The sequence below is a fragment of the Phalaenopsis equestris genome, unplaced genomic scaffold, assembly GCF_001263595.1.
Source record: "Phalaenopsis equestris unplaced genomic scaffold, ASM126359v1 Scaffold000256, whole genome shotgun sequence".
In the NCBI taxonomy this organism is placed as follows: Eukaryota; Viridiplantae; Streptophyta; class Magnoliopsida; order Asparagales; family Orchidaceae; genus Phalaenopsis; species Phalaenopsis equestris.
Genome location: NW_018164698.1, coordinates 1,271,372 through 1,298,416, shown reverse-complemented (window position 1 = coordinate 1,298,416; position 27,045 = coordinate 1,271,372). Strand labels below are relative to the sequence as shown.

General features: G+C 35.6%; 1 protein-coding gene across 7 annotated transcripts in view; it reads right to left on the bottom strand.

The window, feature by feature from the left end:
* The window catches only part of LOC110024413 (formin-like protein 6), a 66,434-nt gene that overhangs the window by 13,849 nt on the left and 25,540 nt on the right, over positions 1 to 27,045 (bottom strand). For 3 of the 7 annotated variants that reach the window (XM_020724368.1, XM_020724369.1, XM_020724372.1), the window contains exons 7-14: positions 24,430 to 24,528; positions 24,283 to 24,324; positions 11,016 to 11,096; positions 10,876 to 10,926; positions 10,713 to 10,794; positions 3,953 to 4,047; positions 1,095 to 1,166; positions 897 to 1,013 (exon numbers count right to left, since the gene is read on the bottom strand). In XM_020724368.1, the coding sequence (XP_020580027.1) occupies positions 897 to 1,013; positions 1,095 to 1,166; positions 3,953 to 4,047; positions 10,713 to 10,794; positions 10,876 to 10,926; positions 11,016 to 11,096; positions 24,283 to 24,324; positions 24,430 to 24,528 (639 nt within the window). Of the gene's footprint in view, positions 1 to 896; positions 1,014 to 1,094; positions 1,167 to 3,952; positions 4,048 to 10,712; positions 10,795 to 10,875; positions 10,927 to 11,015; positions 11,097 to 24,282; positions 24,342 to 24,429; positions 24,529 to 27,045 lie in introns of those variants that run through there. The other 4 variants (XM_020724370.1, XM_020724371.1, XM_020724373.1 and 1 more) reach the window with 4 other exon arrangements.

Genomic DNA, 27,045 nt, shown 5'->3' with positions numbered 1-27,045 from the left:
AGGTGAGCGGTACCACATTACAAAAGTGCTCTTTTACCTTAATTCAATAATTGGGAGTCAAAATAACACTTATGATTCACAACTCGAAGGGGTTAAAGTTATTGGGAAAAATATAGAATATAGCAGTGCCTACAATATAGTAGAACATATTGGCCAAACCACCGAGTAGAGGACTTCAGTTGTAATCGCTTTTTTGTGGAACCGATTGACCAAATTGCATGGTAGAAAACTCGAGTCACATCTTTACTGGCCTGGGATTATTTTAAGTATGAATGCAATAATATAATTAATACAATAATAGCTCTATGTGAGCCTAGGTTAATGTTGAATTTGTCAACCTCAACAAATTGATGTGGATGGTTGACGAGCTTTGCTCATTAGCTTTAGGTGATAGAATTTCACATGAATATTTTTATATTTTATAAATTGAAAACTTGATTTTGAATAGATGCACCAATGACTTGGGATATAGATTTATCATTAAAGGGAGAGGAAGAAAATAGGATAGTCAAAGATTAACAAGGCTAGAAGTTATCCAAGGAGATATAAGAAAAATAGAATTAGTACCACATACAATAGTCAACAAGAATGAACTAATAAAAAGAATCCAAAGAATTATAGCGGCATTAAGCAAATGACTATGATGATGATGAATTATCTAGATTTTGTATTTGGCAGTTACACAACAAAAAAGAATCAATGGATTTTGAAGAAAAAGTACTAATGATTATCATCGATGTGCCGTGTGTGAAGGTGCACGTACATGCACACTAACAAGAACTTATACAAACATAACATGATGCTAACAAGAACTAAATAATGATAACTAGCATAAAAGAAATACTAAAATAACAAGTAGAAATTAATACGTAACTTTCACATCAAGTTAATGATACCTTGCAAAAAACCTCTGATACGATCCCATCATTTCCTGAAGCCGTCAGCTCCATCTCAACCTTCGCTAGTCCTTTGACCAAACCTTGTTGTTCTTCAGCTAAAGCCTTTAGTTGTATCTGTGAGAGCAATAAATCAGACAAAATCTCAAACATTAAAATTAATGATAAAGGGCGTGCAAGGCTAAAATAAAAAAGAACCTTTGATGCTGCTTCTAGGCTGATCAAATCTTCATGAAAATCAATTAGATGTGGTGACTTCGAATCAATGACCTGATACTCGTGGTAAATTTAGATTAGTTAACAAAAAATAATGGCAGGTGATCACGAAGATGTAGAAAAGCAAAATATCACACTAAGAAAAACACTCAAATAATTGAGTTATCAGCATTATGTAATAAAATGAGACTTCTATTGCAATAAGATTTTGAGGAACATTTTCTGTCAGAGAATGTTCACCACAAAATTCTCAAATGTTGGAGACATTTTTAAAGAATGCTTTGACATTGTTCAAAATCACCTTCACAAATTATGAAAAAAATAATAATATTGAAAATTTCCAACCCAGTTCAAATATACGAGATGGACATTTCTCCTCCTAAAGAAGATTTACATAAGCAGGTTAACTAAAACAAATTGACGTCGACCACCGCGGGTTAACCTTGGCTCCTGTTGCCCTTCGGCCAATTCCAAATGCCGTCGCCACCTTCTTGAAAACTCTAGCCGTCACTACCACCCTCCAGCCAGCTTAGGACCCCGTCATGTCAGGCCAACTGTGACTGCCATCGCCACAGGCACCTCCGACCAGCCATCCTGGTGCTGCATGATCCCTCACGACCAAATTCCTTCAAATCAGTCATCTCTAAGACTGAACCTTACCCCGTCATCTCGTTCTGTAAACTTTCGCTTGTTCTAGCCTGGACTCCGGGCGTAGCTCTATGTGCGGACTCCAAGCTGCATGTGTCGAAAATGTTTTTTCGGGGTTATTTAAAGGGAATTGAGAGATTATTTCGTGGTTATTGAAGAGAAAACTAAATATTACACTTCAATAATTCTGAAATAACACCGTGGAGGTTATTTCGGGGTTATTAAAGTAAAATATATGGATTTGTCTTCAATAACCTTGAAATAACATCCACGGTGTTATTTCGTGAAATATGTGTTTCTCTTCAATAACACCGAAATAATTTTCACGGTTCCACTTCAAAAACTCGAAATAACCTTGAAATAATCTCTGTGATGTAGCATACGTGGCGACATATTATTGTATTCCACGCGTAAAGCTACGTTAGGAGTCCAGATAGAAAATTTTCCACTCCGAATGTCCCTGTGATTCCTTTAGGGTGTTGCGCTTGAGTCTGCTTCCAACCTTTTCTCTTGATCCTATAGCCCCATATCTGCCTAAGCCAGTGACCTTGCCCCTTATGTAACATTGATGTCGTGTGAACCATTTCGATTGCTACAGCTCGATTCTGTTGCACATGTCCTCACTCAATCTAGGGGCGGGTGACACGACCGCGTAGGAAACTCCGCGATCTTTTTTATCTTTTATTTCAGGGCCACTAATCACTCTCCATGGATGAGAATCACCCCTTTATGGGCCAAAAAAACTCCTCCAATCCCGATTTGATTTGACTCATATATCCTTCTAATTTCTCCTCCAAAGCATCGACTTTCTTAGCCATCATTACCCTAAGGTACGGCTCTGATACCAATTTGGTAGGAACATGACAAGTTTACATAGAGATTAGGGCAAAATAAAATGTTTTACTCCTCCTGCACAAAACAATAAGATCCCAAATGCATAAAAGATAAACCTACAAATCGAGAAGTAGATAGACCTTAACTCTTAAAATTCAAGGCTACCACCACATATCTTAACATTAATCATATTAAGCCCTAGTTATACCGAACAATAGAACTAATAAATGGCTAAATTACCCTTTTAGTGTTCTGCCTAAAATAAGCCTTAAAATTATTTAGCAGGCCAGCAAGAGTTCAGTGAGACCACTCGACTTAGTAGAGCATGAGGCAAAAGGCAACGTAGGCGCCAGCTCATCTAATTAAAAAAACTTCTTCACCTGGTTAAATAGGTTGCCCCCTCTTTCTCAAAGATGTTTCCAATACACGCCTTCTCTCTCTCTCTCTCTCTCTCTCTCTCTGATCCTCTATATATATCTACATATATCAGCACCCCTTCACTCTTGCTCCTTGACCATTATCCAATCTTTTAATAGATGTAAGGGATGCTGATAATGGTTTTACATCAATTTACCTTTTATCATTTTAATAAGATACTTATTCTCCCTTTTTATACTTAATTACACTAAAATTATATGATGTAATTTAAGTTTTGTGTAAATGTATTTGTTAAACTTGATCTCTTTACGCGAATTAAGAACACGAAGTTCACTTATTTGAACAAAATAAGAAGTTCTATCAATCAGAAGAAAGGTTTATCTTGCAATAGGCACGTTCTTGTCGCCATACCTTAATTTTGTTGATCTAATTTCTTTTAATTGCTTAAGTTTTATCTGGTTGTTTTATTATTAGAGCCTTCCAAAGCCCAGCTCAATGTATTTCTCTATTTTCCTAGTAATTTTTTTAAATAAAAATATTGCTTTTTCTTAAATAACAGCTTAATTTTATATTAAATAAAAACATTGCATTGCATATCTGTCATATATTTAATTACTTGCAATTTATTTATAGTAAATTTTCATACATATTATTAACTAAGGTAACAAATATTTCTGATTCCATTATCAACATTAGCCGTATTCTAATTCTTTGGGATATGTTTGTGTTTTATACATTCAGTGCAAAAATAGTACTTCAGAAAGGCTGTGCGTAAATTTGTAAAAAAATTATGTAGTTTGTTTTAGTATAGAATATAGTGTGAGGTTAAATACGCTTTTAGAGTCAAGAAGAAAATAACAAATAGCAACTAATCATGAGTAAACTTTCCACCGCCAGATAACAGAAACAGGATAAGTGCAACAATTTCAAAAAAATACCAAAGAGAAAATAACCATAGCGACACAAACACAAAGCCATACCTTACATAGATAATGCATAAGAGTCATCTTGTTGTCAACAGCACGAGTATCTGTTAGCTTGAGAAGGCTATCTAGTCGGAAACCAACAGCAGCGCCTATAGAAATTGAGACACCATTAATACTTATTTTGAGGAGATAGCATGACGTTAGCTATGTGGGGCATAATAGCAAAATAACCGAAAAAAAAAAATACATTACGAGTACAAAATACAAAATAATATCTAAAGATATCTAGAAAGGCTGAATAGGATAGCTTAAAAATTCAGTATACAAATTTATGGAGCAACTCATGAAAATAAATAAATAAATAAATCTTCAATTGCAATACTAAATAAATAAGCAGTATGATATGAGATGAATAGCCAAACTTCAGCAAATGTTTAAAAGTTGCACCTGTTCGAGATGAACCAGGGAGCATTGCAAACCACTTATGGCACCTATATTTATAAGTGCACTTCACGTGCAAAGCAAGGCAAAGCGCTTGATGCCTACTTCACTTTGCTAAAGCGCGCTTCGAAGCGTTGAAACTAATCGGCCTGTTTATGGTTTAAAGAGAGTAAATAAAGGCTTCTATTCGGTGTTCAAAAGAGTGCAAGAAGCAGACGGTCGTGTTTAAGAGTTCAAGGAGCACAAGGGAGCCGAGCATCGTCATCGACTATGGCCCATATTTCAAAGCACACTTTAAACATTGCGGTCTTCCTACAATTTTGGCCTAGACTTCAATTTAGAAAATCATGCCTCTCAATTCTTATGTATTTACATATCTAACACCTACAAAATGTGAAATGAATTTATTCATGAAAGGGTTGGTGTAGGTAACAAGATTAGAGAGAGTCGTCTTAGTTGGTTTGTTCACATTAAATGTCGAGCATCTGATGATCCGGTTAGGAGGGTAAATGTTTTAGATTTGACTTATGTTAAGAAAGACAGAGGTAGACCTAAAAAAACTTGGGCATGTTCTATCAAAAATGATCTTAATCTATTAGAATTAAATAAAAATAAAACACTTAATCGAACACAATGGAGAAAAAGGATTCATGTAGCCGACCCCACTTAGTGAGATAAAGGCTTGTTGTTGTTGTTGTATATTTTGATGTTAAACATGTAAATACATAGGAATTGGGGGGATATGTATGTAAATGCTCCTTTTTTAGGCAACGAGGATGAACAAAAAAAGATAGGTTTTTAGAGCAAATTTTAATTAATAACAAAATATTTTATTTCCATTTTTTAATTTTCAAAAGAAATAAACATTCTCTCTCAATGTTTGTCTTCAAGTTAGATATTGTACTATATTCTTTCTATTTTATATTTTATAATTGTTCATGAATGTACTTATACATTAATAGTCTTACATAATATATTAGTGTTTTGATTAATAAAAGTGTCGCTTCACTCTGCGATTTGCGCTTAGAAGCAAAAATAAAGTCTTTCGCATCTTATTCATTTTGTACTTTGGTAAAACTGCTCGTGACATCAATTTGCTAGAAGTTCCGCAAAACCTTGAATGATGAGTGTTGTTAAAAGCTTAAGGCAAGTTCAGCATCACTTTGTTTTCTTTTTTGTTTTTTTATTTTTTCATTTATTTTTGAAATATGTTTGATTGATGTAATTTTTATGTCTTCAAAAATAAATCAACTGTATTTAAAAACACACACCTACAAGATTTTGAGTGTTTTTAAAAATAATTAACTCAATCAAACATATTTTAATTTAAATTAAAACATAAATAAAATACAATAAAATTAAATAATAAAAGTATTCCTAAACAGCCCAATAATGAGCACACACTTTTGAAGAAATGATATTTTATCCAAAGAGCCTTGATTAGCAACTTTGTGCTTTGAGGCGGTTAAGAATGTATTTTGCTTGAATAAAGTTAAGTGCTCCAAGCATCCTGTTATACAGGTTATTTTTATAATAGAGAGATTATTTTTAAATCATTTATTATTTGCTTGGTCTATTATTTGCTTGATCATTTTGATCATATGGCTGCCTCATTAACAAATCTGGAGTGATTTTTATATTTCACGAAAGTACAACCGCCAAATTCTTCTATTAACAAAATTTATAACACATCTTGAATATAGATCTCTCACTTTCTTCATTTTTGTAATCAGATTATCCTGTAACTTCTTAAATATTTATATTTTTTTATCATAATTTGGGAAACTAGCTATTTTAAACAGTGCTATTAATTATAATGTATGCACATTGTCTTTATAGCTCTTGCAATGATAATATCACCATCATATTATACATGCATATGCGCCACCCACTCCCCCTCTCCCTCTCCCTATTTCTTTTGACACGAATCAGACATGACACTCAGATGAACATGACTCAATTGGGAAAAACATGTGCCGGACCTGATTGCTCGAGCAGTTCGAGTAGAACCTGAACCAATCTGACTAACCAAAGTTACATAAATTTTCAACGAATTAGTATATGTAACTATATCTAGAATGTGCTCAGTTAATTAAAGTGCCACTTCGGTTTCAGCTTTGAGCCAAGAATTAATAAAACAAAATTCGATGGTAAGCACTTTTTTATTAATACTTTTTGTTGCAATGCTTCATTAGTAATACTTCAATAGTAGCTTTGATGTTATGAACTCTCAAATTTAGTTTGCCAAATTAAATCATGCTTATGTTAGTGTCTATGGGAACATGATATATTCCAAATGTTCTAAGTCCCGATGTCCATTTCAATTTATTTGTGTTTGTTCAAGTCATGGTTGTTTGGTTATGTAACTATTGGGTTTGCTATTTGATCAAATTCAGTTACTTCAGACTCATAGCTAAATAAAGTTTAAACTTATGCTACCTGTTGGTGAGGGATTTACATGATTTAGCTCCTCACGTTTTATCTATAAATTTGCAATGTTTATAGAATTAGAGTATCACAAATATGCTGTGTTAGAATGTCGATTTCCAATCATGAATATCTTGTTTAATCCTGTGATGAAATCAATCTTTTTTCGCCAATATTTATTGACTGTGCTTATCTGCTGCATTGAAAAATTTGAGAATTATAAATGTGGGAAGATGAAACATATGATGCAAATAAAATAGATTCTTTTTATCAATCGAATATCTTCACAAAAAATTTGTTTGATAAAATTTTAACTTCATTTCAAACTTGCATCATTGATGAATTCTTGAGTGTGGTGTTGACTGTCAATTTTCAAGGATGACTGGATTTCCAAAGGAGGTTAATTTCCATTTTTATATTTTCTTCTGCTACGAAGTGATTGGTTTTGTGAACACAATACAAACTTGATTTATGACAGCAATGTGAATCTTGATCATTGTGGGCTTTCATTGATCCAACATTTTAAAGCTAAATATTAATTTGGGCAATCATTGAATTATTGATTGGGTGAATTCTTCGTATTTTTCTATTTTTACTGAGAAAGACAAGTTTTAGTATAAATAAAAAACAGTGAACTGTGAATCGTTTCACGTGAGTGATTTTATTTATCTCATTTTAAGTTTCATTAGAAAAATCTTAAATCTTAAGAGATCCTACATCAACAAATTGAAACAATTCAGAGTTGATAGTGATTTGCTGATGATACCAAGTTCCATGACCTATATATTAACTTTTAACATTGTCATAGAATGGTCAAAATATCCATATACAAAAGTCACTGAACAAACGACTTAAGTTAAGCAAGGATTTTGATTATTGTAACATCATGATAGAAAAAGAACAATTTCTATAGTCCATTAAACATACTTTAATATAATAAAAAACCATCCTACTAGGTTCTCATTTCATCTAATTACTTAGTCCTTATAGAAATCACAATTCTCCAATAATTTGTCCCATGTGATATTCAAGTCAAAATGCCTTCTTATTTCCTATTCCAAAGGTTTCATATGTCGAAAAGAGTAATAGATAGAAACAGTCAATTGAATTGAATAATTATAAAAATACGCAATTTTAGAAATGCAAACTTTACATCTGAACATAAGAAAGATATAGACCGAATAGTGTTTCATAACTACTAAATCCAAACACAGTGTGATAATGGAGGAGGAAGCCCAAACCTCAAAAAAAAAACATAAAATTATTGTTAAACTGAAAGAGCTTACAAACACGAAACTTGGAAAGCGGGAAATAACGACAAAAAAAACACAACCAACATAAATAACAGACGGTGCTATGAGAGGGCCGTGGAGGCAGCGACAACAGGAGAGGACTGCAATGGTCGGAGGAGTGCTAGACAGCTGCAGAGAAAGAGTAGGAGGGGCTGCGGTGCTTGATGAGGGCAAGCAGTTGATTGGTAGTGGAAAGGGAGGAGCGGCAGTGACTGTAATGATGGAACGACAACAGTAAAATGGACGTATGGTAGGATAAATGTCTCATCAGGGTAAAGCTATAGCCAAAGCACCACTGAACTCTTGGAGACGGTTGCTACCTAGGACAAGGGTTAGCGAAAGCACTTCCCTGCCTTCGGATACAGCTGTCAGAGGGGAAAACAGAATGTCGGTGGCTATCCAAACAAAACACTGAATTCTTAAGCAACAAAAGACCTCCTCCCCTAAGCAAAACAACCCTTGTACATAAAAAGGATTAGGAATTAATTAGGCAATGGTTTTAATTAAGAAATAGAATATAATAGGCAAGGATTTTTAATAAACAATGTTTTAAAATAAGGAAGAGAATAGAAATAATAAGAATTCATAATTTAGGCAATGTTTATGATAGGAAGAATTCATAATAGGCAAAGACTAATAAAATAATAGAAATTCAGAATTGGCAAATTTTAGGAAGGAAAGATGGGAAAAGGAAAGAGGGAATAATAGGAAAGGAAAGGAGGTAAAGGAAGAAGGGGAAAGGGGAGTTGGCAACCCTCCCCCTTTGAGGATCAATTGGTTCCTCTCCAAAGCCCTGCGTCAGGCTCACGCGATAAAGAGTGTTTCGACCTCATTTGTTGAAGCTACAGGATCCTCTCAAGTATAGTGTCAGATCTACGACATTGTACATGGTTGAAATGTTGCAGTCCCCTGATAGGTCAATCTTGTAGGCGCGTCATTCCAAAGTGCATTTTGGTAGAATAGGTATCCGCCCACCTTTGGCATGCCCTGAGTTGAAACTGTAGGTAGACAAGTATTCTAACAACTCAGGTATCGAGTCATTCCAAGGGTAACCTGCCGCTTCCATTCCTTGCAATCGGCTGAGTGCAAATGAGGAACTGGTATAGAAGGAGAGATCAATGTGGGGTGAAATTTGTGGTAGGTTTCATCCCACTCACTAACACCTCCTCAGAAGAGACCTCCTCTTTACTGATAAAATTTGGATCCCATTGAAAAATTTTCTTCCCCATCAACCTCCTAGGGCCATTACAAAGTTGAGATTCACCTCTTCTGTCAGGACTTCTGACAATGGGTACCATGTTGGACTGAAAAAAACCTATGAATAATCCCTTGTAATATTTCCAACATAACACAAAATGGCCCCACTTCTAGCATGTTAGAACTCTCTCCATAAGGGTAACTCAAGAAGGGGTTTATACATCTGAAAAATTTGCAATCCTCTGATCTGTGGTGGTCCTATATTGGTGATCGATTCGTCAAACTCATGCCCTTTCTGGATATCCCAAGTTAGTTTTGCTGATGTTCCTCTCGCTGTTTGTGAAACAGTAGCTCGAGGTACTACCACTTCATCCTCTGCATGAATGCCTATTACATCAAGGTCACTACCTTTCCGAACGACTACAGTTACTTTAGCTGGAATCTCTATCTCAGGGTCAACTGGTATTAGTTGCGTCTCTTCCTTGTTGGCTGACAATTGTGGATCCTCTATGAAGTCTCATCTCTTTTTGGATCTATGTTTATCTCTTAAACTGGAAGTTTGTTCTCGTTTATGTCATCACCAAAGTGTTTGCGGTGTCGCTACCTAATTTTTCGATGACGCTTTGCTCGGTGAAGTAGATCACTCTCTTGGTTGTGCATTCTGCTTCAACATGTCCAAAGCCGTGACACTTACAACATTTTTTTACTGTGACAGTTTTGCGGATTGGTTTCGCTGGATAGTAGCAAGAGGAGTCGCTTGGTGATGCAGTCTCTCCACTTCGGAAGCTAGAGTCTGCAACTTTTGGATCACGGTAGAGGGAGCCTTCCATTGGATTTCATCTTCTATGTCTGTATTCTACCGTCGAAGTTCGGCAGATTTCTCACTGCATCTCCTCTCGGGAAGGCTCGGGCATGTATCTAAATGGTGGCATGTAGGAATAGAAAAAAAAAATTAGTGGAGGTGAAGGAAGGTAAAAAAATAATTGGGTCAAGTTTGCCGATTTTAAAAATTAGCGAGGGGAATTAGGCTTAGGAACATGTGGTGGTGGAATGGGTATTGTGTGGTATGAAGGAAATTTTGTGGGTTATGGCGAACGCTAGAAAAAGCTATGATAGAACTAGGTTGGGCTAGCTCTGATACCAAATGATATCGAAGGAGGAAGCCCAAACCACAAAGAAACAATATTATTGTTAAACTGAAAAAGCGTACAAACAGGACACTTGGAAAATAGTAAATACTGATAAACACAAACATAAACAATAAAAGATATACTGAAAAAGGCCGATCTCATGACAAACACATTTTTCCAGTAAAATCTGTGTAAACAAAATTGCAAATGCCTAGAGGGAAGAAAATAACTGGAACTCACTTATAGATCTCAAAATACAAGTCACTGATGCTAAAAAGTAAATATAAACAACATGAGAGGATATAAAAAAGAACAGTCATAACCTACCTCTTGCAGTTCCTTGATTAAGAGTGTTCCCGAGAGACAGAATTTTCTTCATTATATCCTTTAGCTTGATAGAGTTTCGAATCTGAAAGGATATGCAGAAATTACTTCCACCATAATAAATGCAATAATGCAAATATATAAATATGTGGTAGTCAGGGCAGACCTCTTCACATACCGAATCTACAGTGTATAAGCTCTTTCTAATATCTGCTGTCTGGGAAAAAAAAAAGGGTAAGGTGAAAAATCTAAAGTTCATTGCAAGGATATTTTCTTTAGACAAAGAGAAAGGAATTGATAAAAAACCTGTGCATTAAACTGAATCTTGAAACAAAAGACCCTTAACTTGGCTTCTACACGAGGAACCTTCATTAACTCCAGAAAGAACTGCCTTGATAAAAGTTTTTTTTTTTTAATTTATTTAAATGTTGTCATAGCAGAAAGGTAGAAAACAGAAATTTTCTAAATCAAATATGAACTTCCATATAAACTTCATATCCAACCAAAAACATATAACTCCTGGTCCAAATCCCCATAAAAATAGATACATGATATGTGTTGGTATTTCTTCAATTGTAAATTTCTAAGATCATGCAAACATCCAAGACCATATTAATATAATGGCATGTAATTTTCTCCTCTAAAGAGGAGAAAGCTCGCTCCTCTGAAAACTTTTGCAGGCCTAAGAACACTTCAACACAAAAATTGTAGTGAAAAACATTAAACACTTTTTTGAAAAAAAAGCCTTGTAAAGAGAAAATTCAAGTTGCCCTAGTTGACAGCGTGAGATATAAGGAAAAAGATTAAACATTTTCACAAATGAGCTCAAGCAAAATTTTGTGTTGTGAGCTCCAAAAACTGACTGCTCCCTGGGGATTCTCTGCAAATTTTTTTATTTTTGTTGAGTTAAGAGAGCTTTGGGGGGTCAAATTTTCAGAAAGCAGATTGAATTGTAGATAAGACACTATCCAGAGATTTCGTCCTCATTTAGCGAGGACTTTTTTATCTGCGGTTCAAAGTTTCCCATAGGCACAAGTCTCTATGGTTAATTACACTTCCCAATAATTGAGAGCACTTTTGATTAAGACTAATCATTAAGAATTGAATGTTAAACATACAATAGCAGCAGACTTAAAAACTTAAATTATAAAATTCATCACTTGAAGTTTAAAGCGGATAATGAAGGAATGAAGATAAAACGCGATCAAGATCTCTTGGTTCCGTCATCTGGTGTTGTCATGGTCTCTGATCTACTTAGTCAGAGAAGATAGTCGACCCAACTTGGCAGAATAATTCTTGTCAGCAGCCATGGATTGCGTTCCAAGAAATCCTTATAGATTTGGGGTGGATATTTGTCTAACGGGACATATGTCAACCTCTAACAAAATGCTTTGTGTCAATCAATTTTAACATTATAAATCGCAACTCAATGAGTAGAAAGTCGTTGGGGAACATACGGGTTGCGGCCGTGACAGTAATGTAATGGTGTCATTTGGCGACAACTACCCGGTCACAGGGCTCTGATTGTAATCGTTATTTTGTGGTGTCATTTGGTAGCAAAAACACGCGGACAAAGGATTCTGGCCATATATTTACTGGCATGCAATTATTTCGATTGTGAATATAGAGATGTATTTGATATGACATTCACCATTTGTGAGCTGAAGTCAATAAAAAATTTGTCACCCTCGATAAACTATTGAGGAAAGCAGATGAATTTTACTTTTATCTTTTAAATAATTGAATTTTAACTAGAATTTCAGTATTTGAAGAGGGGACATTTTGTTTTGTTAATTTAGACTTTTGGGGTATGGTCCTATCCTTATAATGAAGAGGATCAAACTAAGTGATTTGAACTTGTAAATTCTTATTTTAGGATTTGGACGTTTATTTCAAAATTAATAGACTCGTCAACTCCAGTCCTTACGAAGAAGAAGATCAGACTAGTTGGGTGGGTATTACAACTCTGCTCAATAGACAAGGCGGTCCGATCAGCTCGCGCAACATTCTCGAACCTAGTATTTGAATTTATATATTAGTTAGAGCACATGCAGGCATTTGACTATATAAGTTAGCACACTTTTAAAGATTTTGCATACTTTGAGTGACTTAGAAGCTAATTTAAAATATGTTTTTGAGAGACAATTTATTCATAAAGAGGCACATGCAGCAATTTGAAATCATGCATAGTTGATTTATTGCGAGTATCCAAACTTTAACTCATGCAAGTTCAAAAAGACTTAATGTTGCATTCCGTATTTGATTTAGAAAATACTCTTAAAGTTTGCATTTAACTCACATAATACCGAGCCCGTGTGTATCACATATGCATATCACAAAAAAAAACCGTATAAAAGAGCCTAAAAAATCATAGCACTGAAAAAGGAGACGAATTTGGTTGTCTTCATAGGGATTTCAGATGTGATAAGAACCAATAGTGGCATATAAATCATGAATAAGAACCCTTAAGGTCAAATGTCTCATCATATACCTCCAAAACCCACCCAAAAAAATGCAATATTTAGATCATGTTTAGTACCCATGGTTGCCTCATCAGACATCCAAGTGGGAAAGAATACATGCAAAAGGAAAATAAATATATATAACTTGTATAAAATACTAATACAATAAACATTAAATGCATAAGAAAAAAATATGCATGACTTGCATAAAATATTGATACAACAAATAGTAAATGTTTTCAACACACCTTACAAATAAAATAGCAATAAAAAATAGTCATTTCATCCATTAAACCTCTAACTATAGCAACCATAATTCATTCCCTCAACTGTACCATCTCACTTGCACATTCCTCATTTTGAGTGCAAGTCTCGGGCACATCAATTTTGTCATATGACAAAGATTGTCCAAGATGATATTTATTTGCCTCGACAGGGACACGTGAATGACCTTCATCAACCCTATTAAAGTCAATATTATTGCGGCAAATATGCTGCCAAATATATTTATGGAGAGTCACAATCTGCACTTATTTGAGAAACAGACATGTAAGCTTATCGAGCAGTATGACCTATTTTTTTTTCCAAACTCTAAATGTCCTTTCAATAACAACACATAAGGAGTGTCTCTTGTTGAACATTTCTCTCCTGTCTCGAGTGATATTGTTAGCTCTCTTAAAGTCAGGTATGTGATATTTCATATCAGAACAGGGCTTCAAATACCCTCTTTGTAACGGATATCCAACATTTATCAAATAATATTTATCTGACAATAATACAATGATTAGTGTTGTAGTAAGAACAATATCTAACTAGTTCGATCTCAAGCAAAACTTGAAATGGATGAGGAAAGTTGTATTTCTTTGTTCGTGTTGCAAATTACAAAAATTTGACTATTACGTGCACTGCCCTCCCAACCCACCATGACAAAAATGAAGCACATGTTGAAATTACATACATTCATGACATTCTGTGTTGGTGAATTGCATCGCCCGATGAATGCGATCTTCTCATTTTTTGGAACACGTGAATCCACTTGTGTTTCATCGATTGCTCCAATAGAGTTTCAAAAAGTTAAATAAGGTTAACTAAATTAGTATATTTATTTGAAAACTGACCGTAATAAATAAGTAATTACCTGAAAATATGACATATACCGCGCGTCATGCAAAATTTTTATGGGAGCCCTTTCGAATGTTGGGTCAGTTGGTTTGACGACTTGTGATAAAAACTGACTAATTCATTCAACCCAACCAAAAAATACCACCAAATTGTTTCAGATGAGTGGTTGAATCGCTCCATGACTCCTCTCATAGATTCCTTCTGTGATAATATATAGATGATTATTGCTAAGGCCTCTCGTGAAGTCATCCTAGAGGAGCCATGAAGTCCATGATTCCTATAGTTTCTCTAAGAGATCAATGAATACGAGTTGTCATACATAACATATTATTGAATTCTGTTGGGTAGCCTACAAACAACTCCCCAACCCACTTGTCAATAATGTACGGGGATGTCATGCAAGGAGAGTGTGTTATGTATGAATTATAATAATCACATATCAAACACACTGCAACTGCAATTATCTTGGTGTTCAGCATCCAAGTTTTCAGTCATGCCACCAAAACCCTGCCTCCCTAGGAGTGCATGCATCATTGCCCTTTGACACGACACCACCAAACATACGACCTAACTTCTCTTCCAGCTTAAGCTTGATGCCACCGTATTTAAATTTTTTCACATTTGCAACACCTACAAAATCATAGGATATGTTGATCCATCTGAAAAAAATTGAATATTTGATAAAAGCAGTAGACATTTCATAAATGTTCACCTCCAATCTCTCTACCCACCATTCCTCTGAAGCATCAATTGTTCACTTTATCAGATGTCAACCTAAGCCCGTGGATCCTCACTTCAATTCTTTCCAGGTTTTCCAATCCTTTTTTAGTTGATCCCATTTGTTTTTTTAACTGCAACATATCATATTCTCTGTCTGTGCTTTCCTTAAACTTTTAATAATATTATGCCAGCCCTCATTAAAATAGTTTGTTAGCCTATTTCCCAATTCGATCTTCTAAAGGCAAGTATCGTAAAATATTATTTTTGTATATATATCCCGCATAGTAGATAAACCGGCCCCTTTTGTCTCAATAATTATATTAATAACATAAAAAAAAATTAATCAATATAAATATTTTTCATAAAAATTATTTACCACAACTCAAAGAAAAATCACAATGTCATAATATCATCACAACTGTTTACACAACAACCTGCACACCACCTCCACACCACACCATTACACTACCTCCACATCTGCACACATCCATCTCCACACACCAACACATCCACAACACTACTACCACCACCTCTACACACCAACACCTCCACACACCAACACATCTACAACACCACTATCACCACCTCCACACACCAATACCTCCACAACACCAGTACCACCACCTCCACACACCAATGCCTCCACAACACCAGTACCACCACCTCCACACACCAACACATGGCTCATATACATTCAAATTAGTCAATTGTATTTCCAATTTATTGCACATGCAATCACCACCACCACCAACTTTCAGCCAATATAATCAACAAAATAGAGAAAATGGAAACCAAGTCCATCAAGAGGATGTATCATAAAGAACCCAAATCATCATCCGAGCATATCGTAGAGAATCCAAAAAAATCCCAAAATCCAACGTAAACTGAAAACCAATGAAGGAAGAGCACAGAAAACTCAGGAAAAGTATTGCACAAAAGTGTTTGCAAAATCAAAAACTATCGCATAGTCAAGGTAGAGAATATTTGAACAGAGGCGAGAGAAAGAGGAACCACCGCACAGAGGGCGGAGCCAATGAACCAAAAACCTAGCCGAATAATAGAGAAGAAAGGGAGAGGAAGAATGGAAAGGTCACCACAACAATCACCAAAAAATTAGAGCAAGAATCACGAGATAAGGAGCCTCGTAAGAATCACGAGAGAGGAAAGTTAAGGCAAGAAACGCGAGTGTTTCACTAGGGTAGCCCTGTCAACTATTAACGAAGGAAAGCGGGATCAACCTGCGGCTCGCATTTCCTCCAAATTATTCAATTAAGCAGAAGCATCGCTTTTATCAAGTGCATGCCTAGCGGCCTCGGGCCTCACCGCAGGCATTAAACCATCCCAAATGGGGCTTAAGCTTAAATTTTAAAGTTCAAATTTTTAATATTTTTAAGCCCTAAAAGTTTATGTTTTAGAAGCCTCCAACTTTAAAATTTTTAAATCCTTAAGGGTTTAAAAGCCCAGGTCCCCGATATTTTAAACCCTAAGAGCCTAAATTTTAAAAGTTCGAGTTTCCCAATCATTTTAAAATTTCAAATGAGTCACATTTTATTTTATTTTATAAATTCAAGATTTTAGATTACAAGTCCAAACCACCTAAGCTTCTAGCAGCCTCCCGATGTCAACTCCTGTTAGGGGCATGAGAGAATGTCAACCTTCTCAGCTATCTCAAAAGAATTACTGGTCAATTTCGTAAAACACTACGGCCATGGAACAAAAAGAACATTTAACCCACGATCTCAAAAGATGCAACGAGCCTTTAATATACCTACATAAAGTGTTAGGTTACAAATTAACATCTTCGTTTCGACAGCCTCCTGGTGTCAACCCCCGCAAGGGGATGCGATAGAGTGTCATCCTTCCCAGCTATCTCAAAAGAATCACTAGTCAATGTCATAAGGTACTGTGGTTGGAGAGCAAAATTAGAGTTTTAAACATGCAGTCTCAAAAGACGAAATGGGGGAATAAAATTGAACTTCTAACCTGTGATCTCAAAATACGCAATTGGCATTCAATGTACTTGCAGAAAAGGTTAGATTGCAAACATAGAGCTCCACGATTTTAAAAATCATTCTCCAAACGAGTTTGCGGTTCCCCCGCCTGACGAGTACTGTGATCCTCTCGAATGGAGTTTTTTTCCAAAAACTACCCCAATGCCCCAAGTTATACCTTTCAGAGCCCCGACGACACTGACAGCGACAACAACAGTAAAATGAAAATAAGAATACAATATAGATCTTACTGTACTTTTTTTATACAATAACATAATGTAAAATAAATACTAAAGAAACATGAACAACAAAGAAATAGGCAGGCTCAGTTTGGTACTCAAGTTAGGCAAAGGTGATAGAGTTGGGCTAAACTTAATGCTCATGCTCGAATAAAAGCCTGTTTGGGGCAGTTTTTTTGGCAATACATTTTGAAAATGCCCGTAGCAGAGTTTGGATATTATGTTTAGTATGTGTTTTGCAAAATTCGGTTGCAATACATAATAAACGTGGGTCGCAGGTTCCACCTCGTGGCCCCACGTTTCAATTTTCATTTATCTTCGACTTTTACCGCCCTACCCCGGGCTCTCCTTGTGTCCCGCTCTCCCCTCTCTCACGAGCTCTTCGCTCTTGTGTCCCGCTCTCCTGTCTCTCGTGATTCTGCCCTAAAGGTAACATTGGCTCTCCTCGTCTCTGATCTGTAGCTCTGGTAGCAAGTGTTTGTCTTTCTTCTCTTCTCTCTATCTCCTCTGTAGGCTTCGTTTGGTTCATTTGCTCTCCATCGGCCCACGATATTATCTACCATTATCTATTCTGGCATTTTGATTTTGTGATCATTTTAGCTTCCTCGAGCACTATCGGTTGATGATTTTCGGGTGTTTGTACACTGGTGTTGGATTTTGCAAGTACTGTGATTTGAATTTTGCTACTTTCTTTAGTGGTGTTGTGATGGGTTGTTATGTGATATTAGCCCCTTTGTGTTCTATTCGGTTTGATTGTTTCCCTTCTCTGTGTTCTACTCGGTTTGTGTGTGGTATTGTGGATGTCTTGATGTCTTGATGTCATGGTGTGAGGTTGTGTTTATGTGTGGAGGTGGTTTTGTGGATGTGTGGTTGTGTTGTGTGGAGGTGTGTAAGTGTTGGTGTGTGGTTGTGTTTGTGTGGAGGTGTGGAAGTGTTGGTGTGTGGTTGTGCTGTGTGGAGGTGTGGAGGTGTTAGTGTGTGGTTACATTTGTATGGAGGTGTGGAGGCTTGGAGTATTTGTGTGTGGTTGTGATTTGTGCTAATTACTTTTTCTGTCAAACATTTATATTTAGTTTTTTCTATGCTAGTAACACAATAGTTGAGATAAAAAAAGTCAGTTCAACAGCTATGTGGGATAAGGAAGTCAAACTCATATTTTGCAATCTCTATCTTAAGTAGGTTGAATTGGGAAATAAGTCCACCACCTATTTTAACAAGGGTGGTAAAATATTATGAAAATGTTCAAGGAAATGACGGAAAATGAATACAATAAGATGCAACTGAAAAACAAGTGGAATCAATTGAATAAAGATTGAAAATTTTGGAAGGGAAAGAAACGATGATCAACAGGGTTGGGTTGGGATCCAATCAAACAGACTATTGATGTTTCGAAGGAATAATGGGCAGAGAGAATAGAGGTGAGAACATATCCATGTATGACTTTCTTTTCCTGAATTGTATGAACATATCCTGCCCCTTATTTTGCAGGTAGTGTCAGTCGTCAAGATATTCAAATTCAGTGGTATTGACCCTGATCTGGAAGAGAAATTGAACCGTATATTTAGTGGGGTGGTGACAATTAAGAATAATACTTGGACCCCTAGTGAGCAAGGGTTTGCAGGCATACATGATAACTTGGATGTCGAGCATGCAACTGACTCCAATGAAGGCCCTAGCCCAAACCAAAATGAAGTAGAGTCCACATGCAGGTCAAAACGTTCAAGGGTAGAGAAAAAGAAAAAAGAAAGGTTTGTTTTCATTAGAAGCCAAATATCAAAACTGGTGACTTCATGCACCAGTGACCTCGGGACTTCACAAGCGACCTCCATCGAATGAGTTATCCGAGTTCTAGAGGCAAGTCCAGAAATTTATACAGACATGTCGTTATATTTGTACTCCATGAAGTTGCTGGAAGACCCGACCCGTAGAGAGTTCTTCGTGAAAATGACCCCTGACCGTAAAGCCAATTATTTACGTTTTTTAATGATAGCAGGGACACATAATTTTATTTAGTTATCTTTGCACTATTTATATTTATTTTCCAGTAGGTTTATCGGATTTTTGATTTGAATGTTTTTTCTTTTTTCTTGGAATAATTTTACAGTTATTTTGGATATTTACATTTTCATCGTACACTTTGTAATTCGTTATTCGAAGTTTATTTAAGTTGTTTGCTTCACATGACTTGCCTGAATAGAGAAATTGTTTAACATGAATTCACAAAGAGGCACAAAGGGAGAATTGTGGTAGCAGTATGTTTGATTTACGAGTATTGCAACTCATACGTTGCTCGGTCTCCCTGCATGACATCATCTTACATGGTGATAAATGGGTTGGGCAACTACTTGAAAGACACCTTACAAGATTCAACAAGTTTCGTATGCCATAGCCCAAATTCATAGATCTTTTAGAAGAATTACATAAGAATCGTGGACTTCATGGCTCCTCTAGGATGACAACCAGAGAGTTGTTAGCAACAATCCTCTATATTTTATCACAGAATGAATCAATGAGAAGCGACGAAGCGATTTAAACATTCATCGGAGACAATCAACAGATACTTTTCAGTGAAGTTGAATGCACTTGTTAGTTTGTCATCAAAGATTATCAAGCCAAAGGATTTAACATTTGAGATGACTCCAATAAAGATTGCAAATGACCCGTGATATATGTCATTTTTTAAGGCAAATCTTTTTATTCATTATATTAAGAAGTAAAAATGAGTAGTGTAATTTACACAATATTGTCTAATTTGTTAAAATTGTATTGGAGCAATTGATAGAACACATGGATACATGTGTATCTAATAATGAAGAAGTCGCATTCATTGGGTTGTGTGGATTACCAACACAATGTGATGCCTGTATGTAATTTCAATATGAATTTCACTTTTGTTATGGTTGGTTGGGAAGACAGTGCACGTGACATTCGTATATTCTCTTTTGCCACAAGAAATCGAAAGCGCAACTTCCGTCACCCACCTCCAGGTTTGTTCAATTATTAATTATATTTAGATATTTCTTATGTTCATTACTAATTATTGCATTTGCGATAGAAAAATATTCTTTGGTCGATGTTGAATATCATTTATAAATGAGATATCTGAAGTCATTTCGGGATACCAAATATCACATTCTCGACTTTCAAAGATCCAATAATGTTGCTCGGGGCACAAAAGAAATGTTTAATAACAGCCGCTCGTCCTTACGTGGTGTAATTGAAAAAACATTTGGAGTATGGAAGAAAAAATGAGTTATACTGCATGATATGCCAACATCCATTTCCGAAGAAAGTGCATATTGTAGTGGCCACAATGTCTCTCCACAACTATATTTGGCAGCATCATTTGCGCAATGATATTGACTTCAACATGGTTGAAGATAATTATTTACATGTTCCACCTGAAGCATTTGAATATCACATAGAACAATTTATACCACAGGAAAAAGTAGAATCACATGAGAGTTGCACCCAGGATGTTCAAAGTGTTGGGGAAATGATTGAATTGAGAGAGCGGATTACAGCGTTATTGTTGGATGTCGAATGGACTGATTGTATTTTTTCTTATTGCTACTTTATTTACAATGGATGGTGAAAACTATTATTGTTTGTTGCATCGATGTTCTGTCAAATCATTTAAATTTTGAATCTCATTTTTATTTCTCACTCTTTTTCATGTATTATTCTCCACTTGGATGGTCGAATAGGCAACCGTGGATATAATATGATATATAAATATTTATTGCATTTTTATTTTTATTTTTTTCGAAGTCAGTGATGAGACATTCGACCATAAAAGTTCTTCTAGATGACCGATTTGTCCCTACTGGTTCTTGTCACATTTGAAATCTCAATGAAACCAACCAACGATCCTCTCATTTTTTCAGTGTCATGGTTTTCTGAGGCTCTTTTAGAGGCTTATTTTTTTGTGATATACATATGCGACACATTTGTGTTTTGAAGGCAACTAAGAACTTCAAAGTTCTTTATTAACTTCACGTCAGCCACATAGCTATGAGAGAGTTTTACGGGTGCTCACGGAGAATCATAGAGAACTGTGACTTTTTTTTATGGGCAGATAGGCTATAAGGTTCTATTGTCGAGAGTGATCATACATTGAGAGTATTCCTAGAGGACTGCTTAGTTTGTGACATACATAATTTAGATTTTAAAAATAATATTATCATATTATTAAATCTTATTTTAATAGACGATTCTTAATTTTAGTAATCATGATACTCACTATTAAGTGAAGTGTGTAAGTTTTTTTAATGCTCTGCACTGTCTTTTTGTTTCTAAAGTATAAAATATATTGGTATAATAGTTCTGTTGCAAACAACATTACTATACATGGGTAGAATGGTCATTTGTTCAGAAACAGCTGCAGCACAATTGCTTTCAAACTCAAAAAACAAACATATATCAAGCTTATCTACGACAGCTTCCACGCAGAAGCTTCTTGTGACAGGTACTGCGTAGTAGCTTATTATTAAGTTGAAGTTGCCCCAAACAAACTCTAAATTAGGGAGCAAGGATATGGAGAAAAGCTCGAGTGGGGGCATGGGTAGAGACACTATAGGGCTCATGTGGCAAGGAAGAGCATTTCGGCGAATATTCCAATTGTGAATAGTAGATTGAACTGCTTTCTTGTGCAACAAAGAGGATAAGTGACGTATGTAAAGTTAAGAAAAGGAGGGGCGGCTCAGTTGAGTTGAATTCATGCAAGATTGGCGAAGGATAGAGCCATCTGAGTGGTTTGGGAGGAGCGGCAATTGTGAGTTGTTTCGATGAAGCAGAGAAAGGTCGCGACAAGGAGGTGTAGTGTTGGCGATGGCTTCCAGCGTTCGGTTTCGCATGAACAGAGGAAGGTAGACATAAGAGAAACACAGGGTTGTTCAACTTTGGTGAGGGACAAGGAACAGGTCCTGAATACAGTGGGAAGGCGGAGGAAATCTCAAAGATCTTTGTATGGTTGCGATTCAACCGAACAGGGAGGTGTAAATGTTCAACAAAGGCATTTGGGTGCAAGGCTAGGCAGGGAAGAAGGATGACAATGAAATACAGGTAAGTGGCTTACAGTTGCAATTCTTGGAAGTGAATAGGGAACAGGAGAGCGAGGCACGCGAATTAAATGAAGGAATAGTTACTTTTTTTTTCCTTCTTGAGATCCGAAGAGGAATACCGGAGAGTTGAACAGTGGCGGAGCAGCAAGGAATACAAGATGAATGATAGAGGGAATACGTGGAATGATGAGTTGTTCTTTGATTTGTTCGTCTGTTGTAACTGAAAGCGAACGAGGGAACAATTACCTCAGTTGAGCGCGCTCCAACAGGCGGAAAGGTGGGAACGCAAGAAGGCGGGAAGGTGGGAAGGCGGGATTTGATAAACATTTAAGTTAATTAATTTAATTGTAATTAATATAACTCTCTTTTTTATTTCTCTTCCCCTATATTTTTTTTTTAGCCAACATGTGCAAGAAAAATTCAAAAATCCTAATTCATAGACAGTCTCGATGAACTTGAGCTTTAAACAAGCATGGATACAACTCAAAAACTGCATTAGCTTGTGTACATGGTTTATTTCTCTGGGATATAGATACAATAAGCAAAAAGAAAATTTACATGTATATCACTCCATTCCTGTGTATTTATATTTCAAATACCTAAACTTCATTTTTACATACATACCACCTTACATATGCATGAAAATGTGTATTTTGCCTTTTAAAAGTCAAAATGGTGGTATTTTTGATGTGATAAGAAAGATTTGGGTGGTATAAATGTGAAAAAACAGAAATTATGTATTAGATATGTAAATTCATAAGGATTGAGTAGTATGTATGTAAACGCCACTTAAGAAATAACTATAAATTGAAGTAGTGTTACTGGAATAGCATCTACTAGCCCATCATTACTAAGATTCTTAATACTAGCTAAAGGAAAATGTAAACTCTCTTGTATTCAAAGTTAATTTCTTGCAAATAAGCCACCATTTGATTTCCATCCTTAACAATGAAAATAATTTCAAAATCTGGATGATTTCATCTCAAGCCTTCAATCTCATGCGTGCCTGAATTCTATGTCAATTTGCCACCAGCAGGGTCAGTGGACTGTTTGGCATCCTTCATGCCAAATCCCTCTAAGAGTTGTCTAGCATAAAACTCTCTTCATTAAGGCGCTAGTTGATCCCTTTCTCGCTTTCTCTGGCAAGAGAATAATGTGAGAGTCTGTATTTCTTCTTTCTTGGACAGACTAAAGGTAGAGTGGGCCTCTGTCCTTATTGCTCCTGTCGGGCTTAGTACTGTTGACGAGTCTGGACTTGCCCCTCTTCCTCCAGTCGACAGCTCAACCCTGGGAGTGAGAGAGATTGAATGACCCGAGAATATCATAGAGGGAAAACAGATATGGAGGTCGAGGCCCCATGAGAATGGAGAACCGATAGGCTGGTCCACTTTGTAGGTCAGTGAATTCCAATGGGGCGATCAAAACCCTATGTTGATTAAACTCTTTTCTTTCTAGCAATATCTCTTGCAAGTTCAATCTATTTTAGGTGTGAGGTGTTGGAGAAGTTAGCCTAGGAAGACGACGGTTCTATCGATTACTGGCTTGGAGAAATAAGGAGAATCAAAGGGAGGTAGCAATCTAAAAGAGGCTCGGCACAGGAATAGTGCATGATCCATTTTTCTGAAACACAAATCTTCCCTATATGCATGCCAGATTCAAGCAGACTAAGTTTATTTCATGATCTCAAAAGCAGCGAATTACTGTGATCATGCCAATATCTTACTAACAATTTCCAGTGATTAGTGAACATGAAAACATCCAAAGTTATACACGAACAACCACAAAATTTTATGGAATTAAGATATGAAAAGCCCAATTCAAAATAAAGATGGAAAATAATGGAGCAAACAATTGAAAGAATGATGGCACAACAAAATAAGAAATTAAGTACATATAGGTATAACAGAATGAGAAAGCAATGCAAAAATGTTTACGTAAAAATGTAATCCTTGCATGTTATTGATGATTGAACTTACCTTTTCACATTTACCCAGGTTTTCCTTATCTCCAGTGTAGTACTAGAATCCAAAAAACACTTGAAACATTTGGATTAAAGTACAGAAGTTGTAAAAACGGAGTTATAAATTACCAATCAAATGATATGGAAGTACTAATTTATGCACCTTAAGAAGCTCCATTTCCTCTTTGGTTGGACAAAACTTGAGAAGATTTTCAACTTGATCACCATCCAGAATAGATTCATCCAATGCTAGGGCTGTTTTCTGAAATAAAGCGTCATGCATTAAAACAACGCATAGAAAATTATGCTGATCAATGTAAAAAAGGAATTATCTGGTAAGAATGCAGACGACGCAGCATGCAATGGCGAATATTACATTGGATGGCTGTGATTAAATCTTTATATATTAACTTACATAATATATGCATATACTGATAAAATAAAAAACTAAACATTTAGCATTTAATTCCATTACGCACTCATTCTTGTAACTAACATTTGAAGGAAAAAAGTAGAAGAAGAAGAAGAAGAAGAGAAGGGAAACTTGGGGAAATTCGGTAAAATCCAATTTAATGTGTTTTAGTTTGCAAATCAAGTTGGATTTGAGGAAGATAAGTTTAGAGCCTTATATGAAAAGTTTCATAATAAAAAAATTATTTTGAGAATGAGTCATTTAGTTATAAGTTACAAAAGCGAGAATTGTTTGAGAAAAATTGTTATTATAAGGTTGTTTGCTAAAGAAAGAGACTATGGGAAAAGAAATAAAAAATCTTCAACATAGAAAATCCTATAATTGCGATGAGATACTTATTTTCTAATATAAGGAACAAATAGCCTAGAGATCTAATGATTAAAATTTCTACTATTGTATTAAATTGTTATAAATATATGAATAAACATTGTATCAAGCATTTTAATAGTACTTTATGTTATCGGGATAGTCTAATGCATTGAACTAGTTTACAAATTAGAAATGATCATATGTTAATTTCATATGGCAAAAGTCTTATGATACATAATGCATATTCAAATAAGCATGTGTCATGTTAATTATTACATATTGATGCTTTCTAGGAGTGTAAGTGAGCCAAGTTAGCTCAAGCTTCACTCATTAACTAGCTCACGAGTTGAGCTTATTGAGTTGCAAGCTCGAGTTCAAGCTCTTTTATTAATCGAGCTTGAGCTCGAGGCCGTCGAGCCTCAGCCCATTGGCTTATGAGCTGTCTCAACTAGCCAAATTTTAATAACAAAGATGTCTTCTCTAGTGAGATGCAACGACACTTCTCCTTCTCTCCTGTTATCGATCACTTAGATGGCTTCTTCACTGAGCTACCATGGAAATTTCATTCAAGCTCATGAGCTTGGTGTTAGCACTTTGAGCCTAGTGTTAGTATCACGAGCCAAGCTAGAGTTCATCATTTGAGCTCTACTCGAGCTTATATTTTAACAAACAAACTGAGCTCGACTTTGGCGTGACTCGAGCTCGACTTTGGCGTGACTCGAGCTCGACTTGAGACATTTCACCCCTAATGCTTCCCTTATATGTTGATATAAGTTGAATAATGGATGCGTATAAAATGCAAAACATATTTAAATAACTATAATAATGGTGCTAAAAATAAAATATAAGTCTATAAAAAATTATGTTATGTAAGAGTTAAATGATAATAACCTTCACATAAAGAGGCAAAAAGTTTTGACAAAATAAATCTCAATAGGGGCCAAAAGAAGGTTCCAACTAATGATACATAACATCAAATCAAATCTATGTTAAGACTAAATAAGAGCCAAATTAGTAATTATTATACTTGATGGGCTAAGTTATAAATGATGATATAAATGTGCCAAAGCCTATACAAACCTCATATGACATTTCTAAAATTGTACGATCAAGATGAATGAGAAAGAAAATGAAAATAAAACAAGTAATTTCGTAAATAAGAGACTAGCATAATGCATTAAATGATTTGAGAATTGAAAGATAAATTTTATTTTCTTGCAACATATTCATATTTATTGTGTCACAACCAGGCCTGAGGCTTAAAGTTAACTAAGAATAAAACTGAGGGTCGGACTGTGAAATTTAGTTTTCTATTATTCTAATTTTATCACTACAACAACAACAGCCTAAAAGAGGCCCGCTACATGAATCGTTTTTTCTCCATTGTGTCCTATTGAGTGTCATATTTTCATTTAATTCTAATAGATTAAGATCATCTTTTATACAATATGCCCAAGTCTTTTTAGGTCTACCTCTGCGCTTCTTAACATAAGTCGAATCTAAAACATCTATTCTCCTAACCGGATCATCAAATAATCGACGTTTGATGTGACCAAACCATCAAGACAACTCTCTCTAATCTTGTTTGCCACTAGACCTACAACAACCCCATCACAAATATATTCATTTTGCATTTTGTCTCTAAGGGTCAAGCCACTCATCTACCTAAGCATTCTCATCTTAGCAACACTTAATTTTGTTTTATGCTTCTCTTTTAAAGGACAACATTCAGCGTCAAAGAGTATTGCAGGTTTCACCATCATCTAAGCCCATAAAATTTATCTTCAGTCTAAGCGGTACTTTTCTATCACATAATAAGCCCGATGTATTCCTCCACTTCAACCAACCAACTTGAATTCTGCTAATAACACCCCCATCTATATCACCATCACTTTGAACAATAGACTTGAGATATTTAAAGCGTTCACACATCCATAGTTACAACTTTGTCACTAGAACTACGACTACTAAAATTACATTCCATGTATTCAGTTTTAG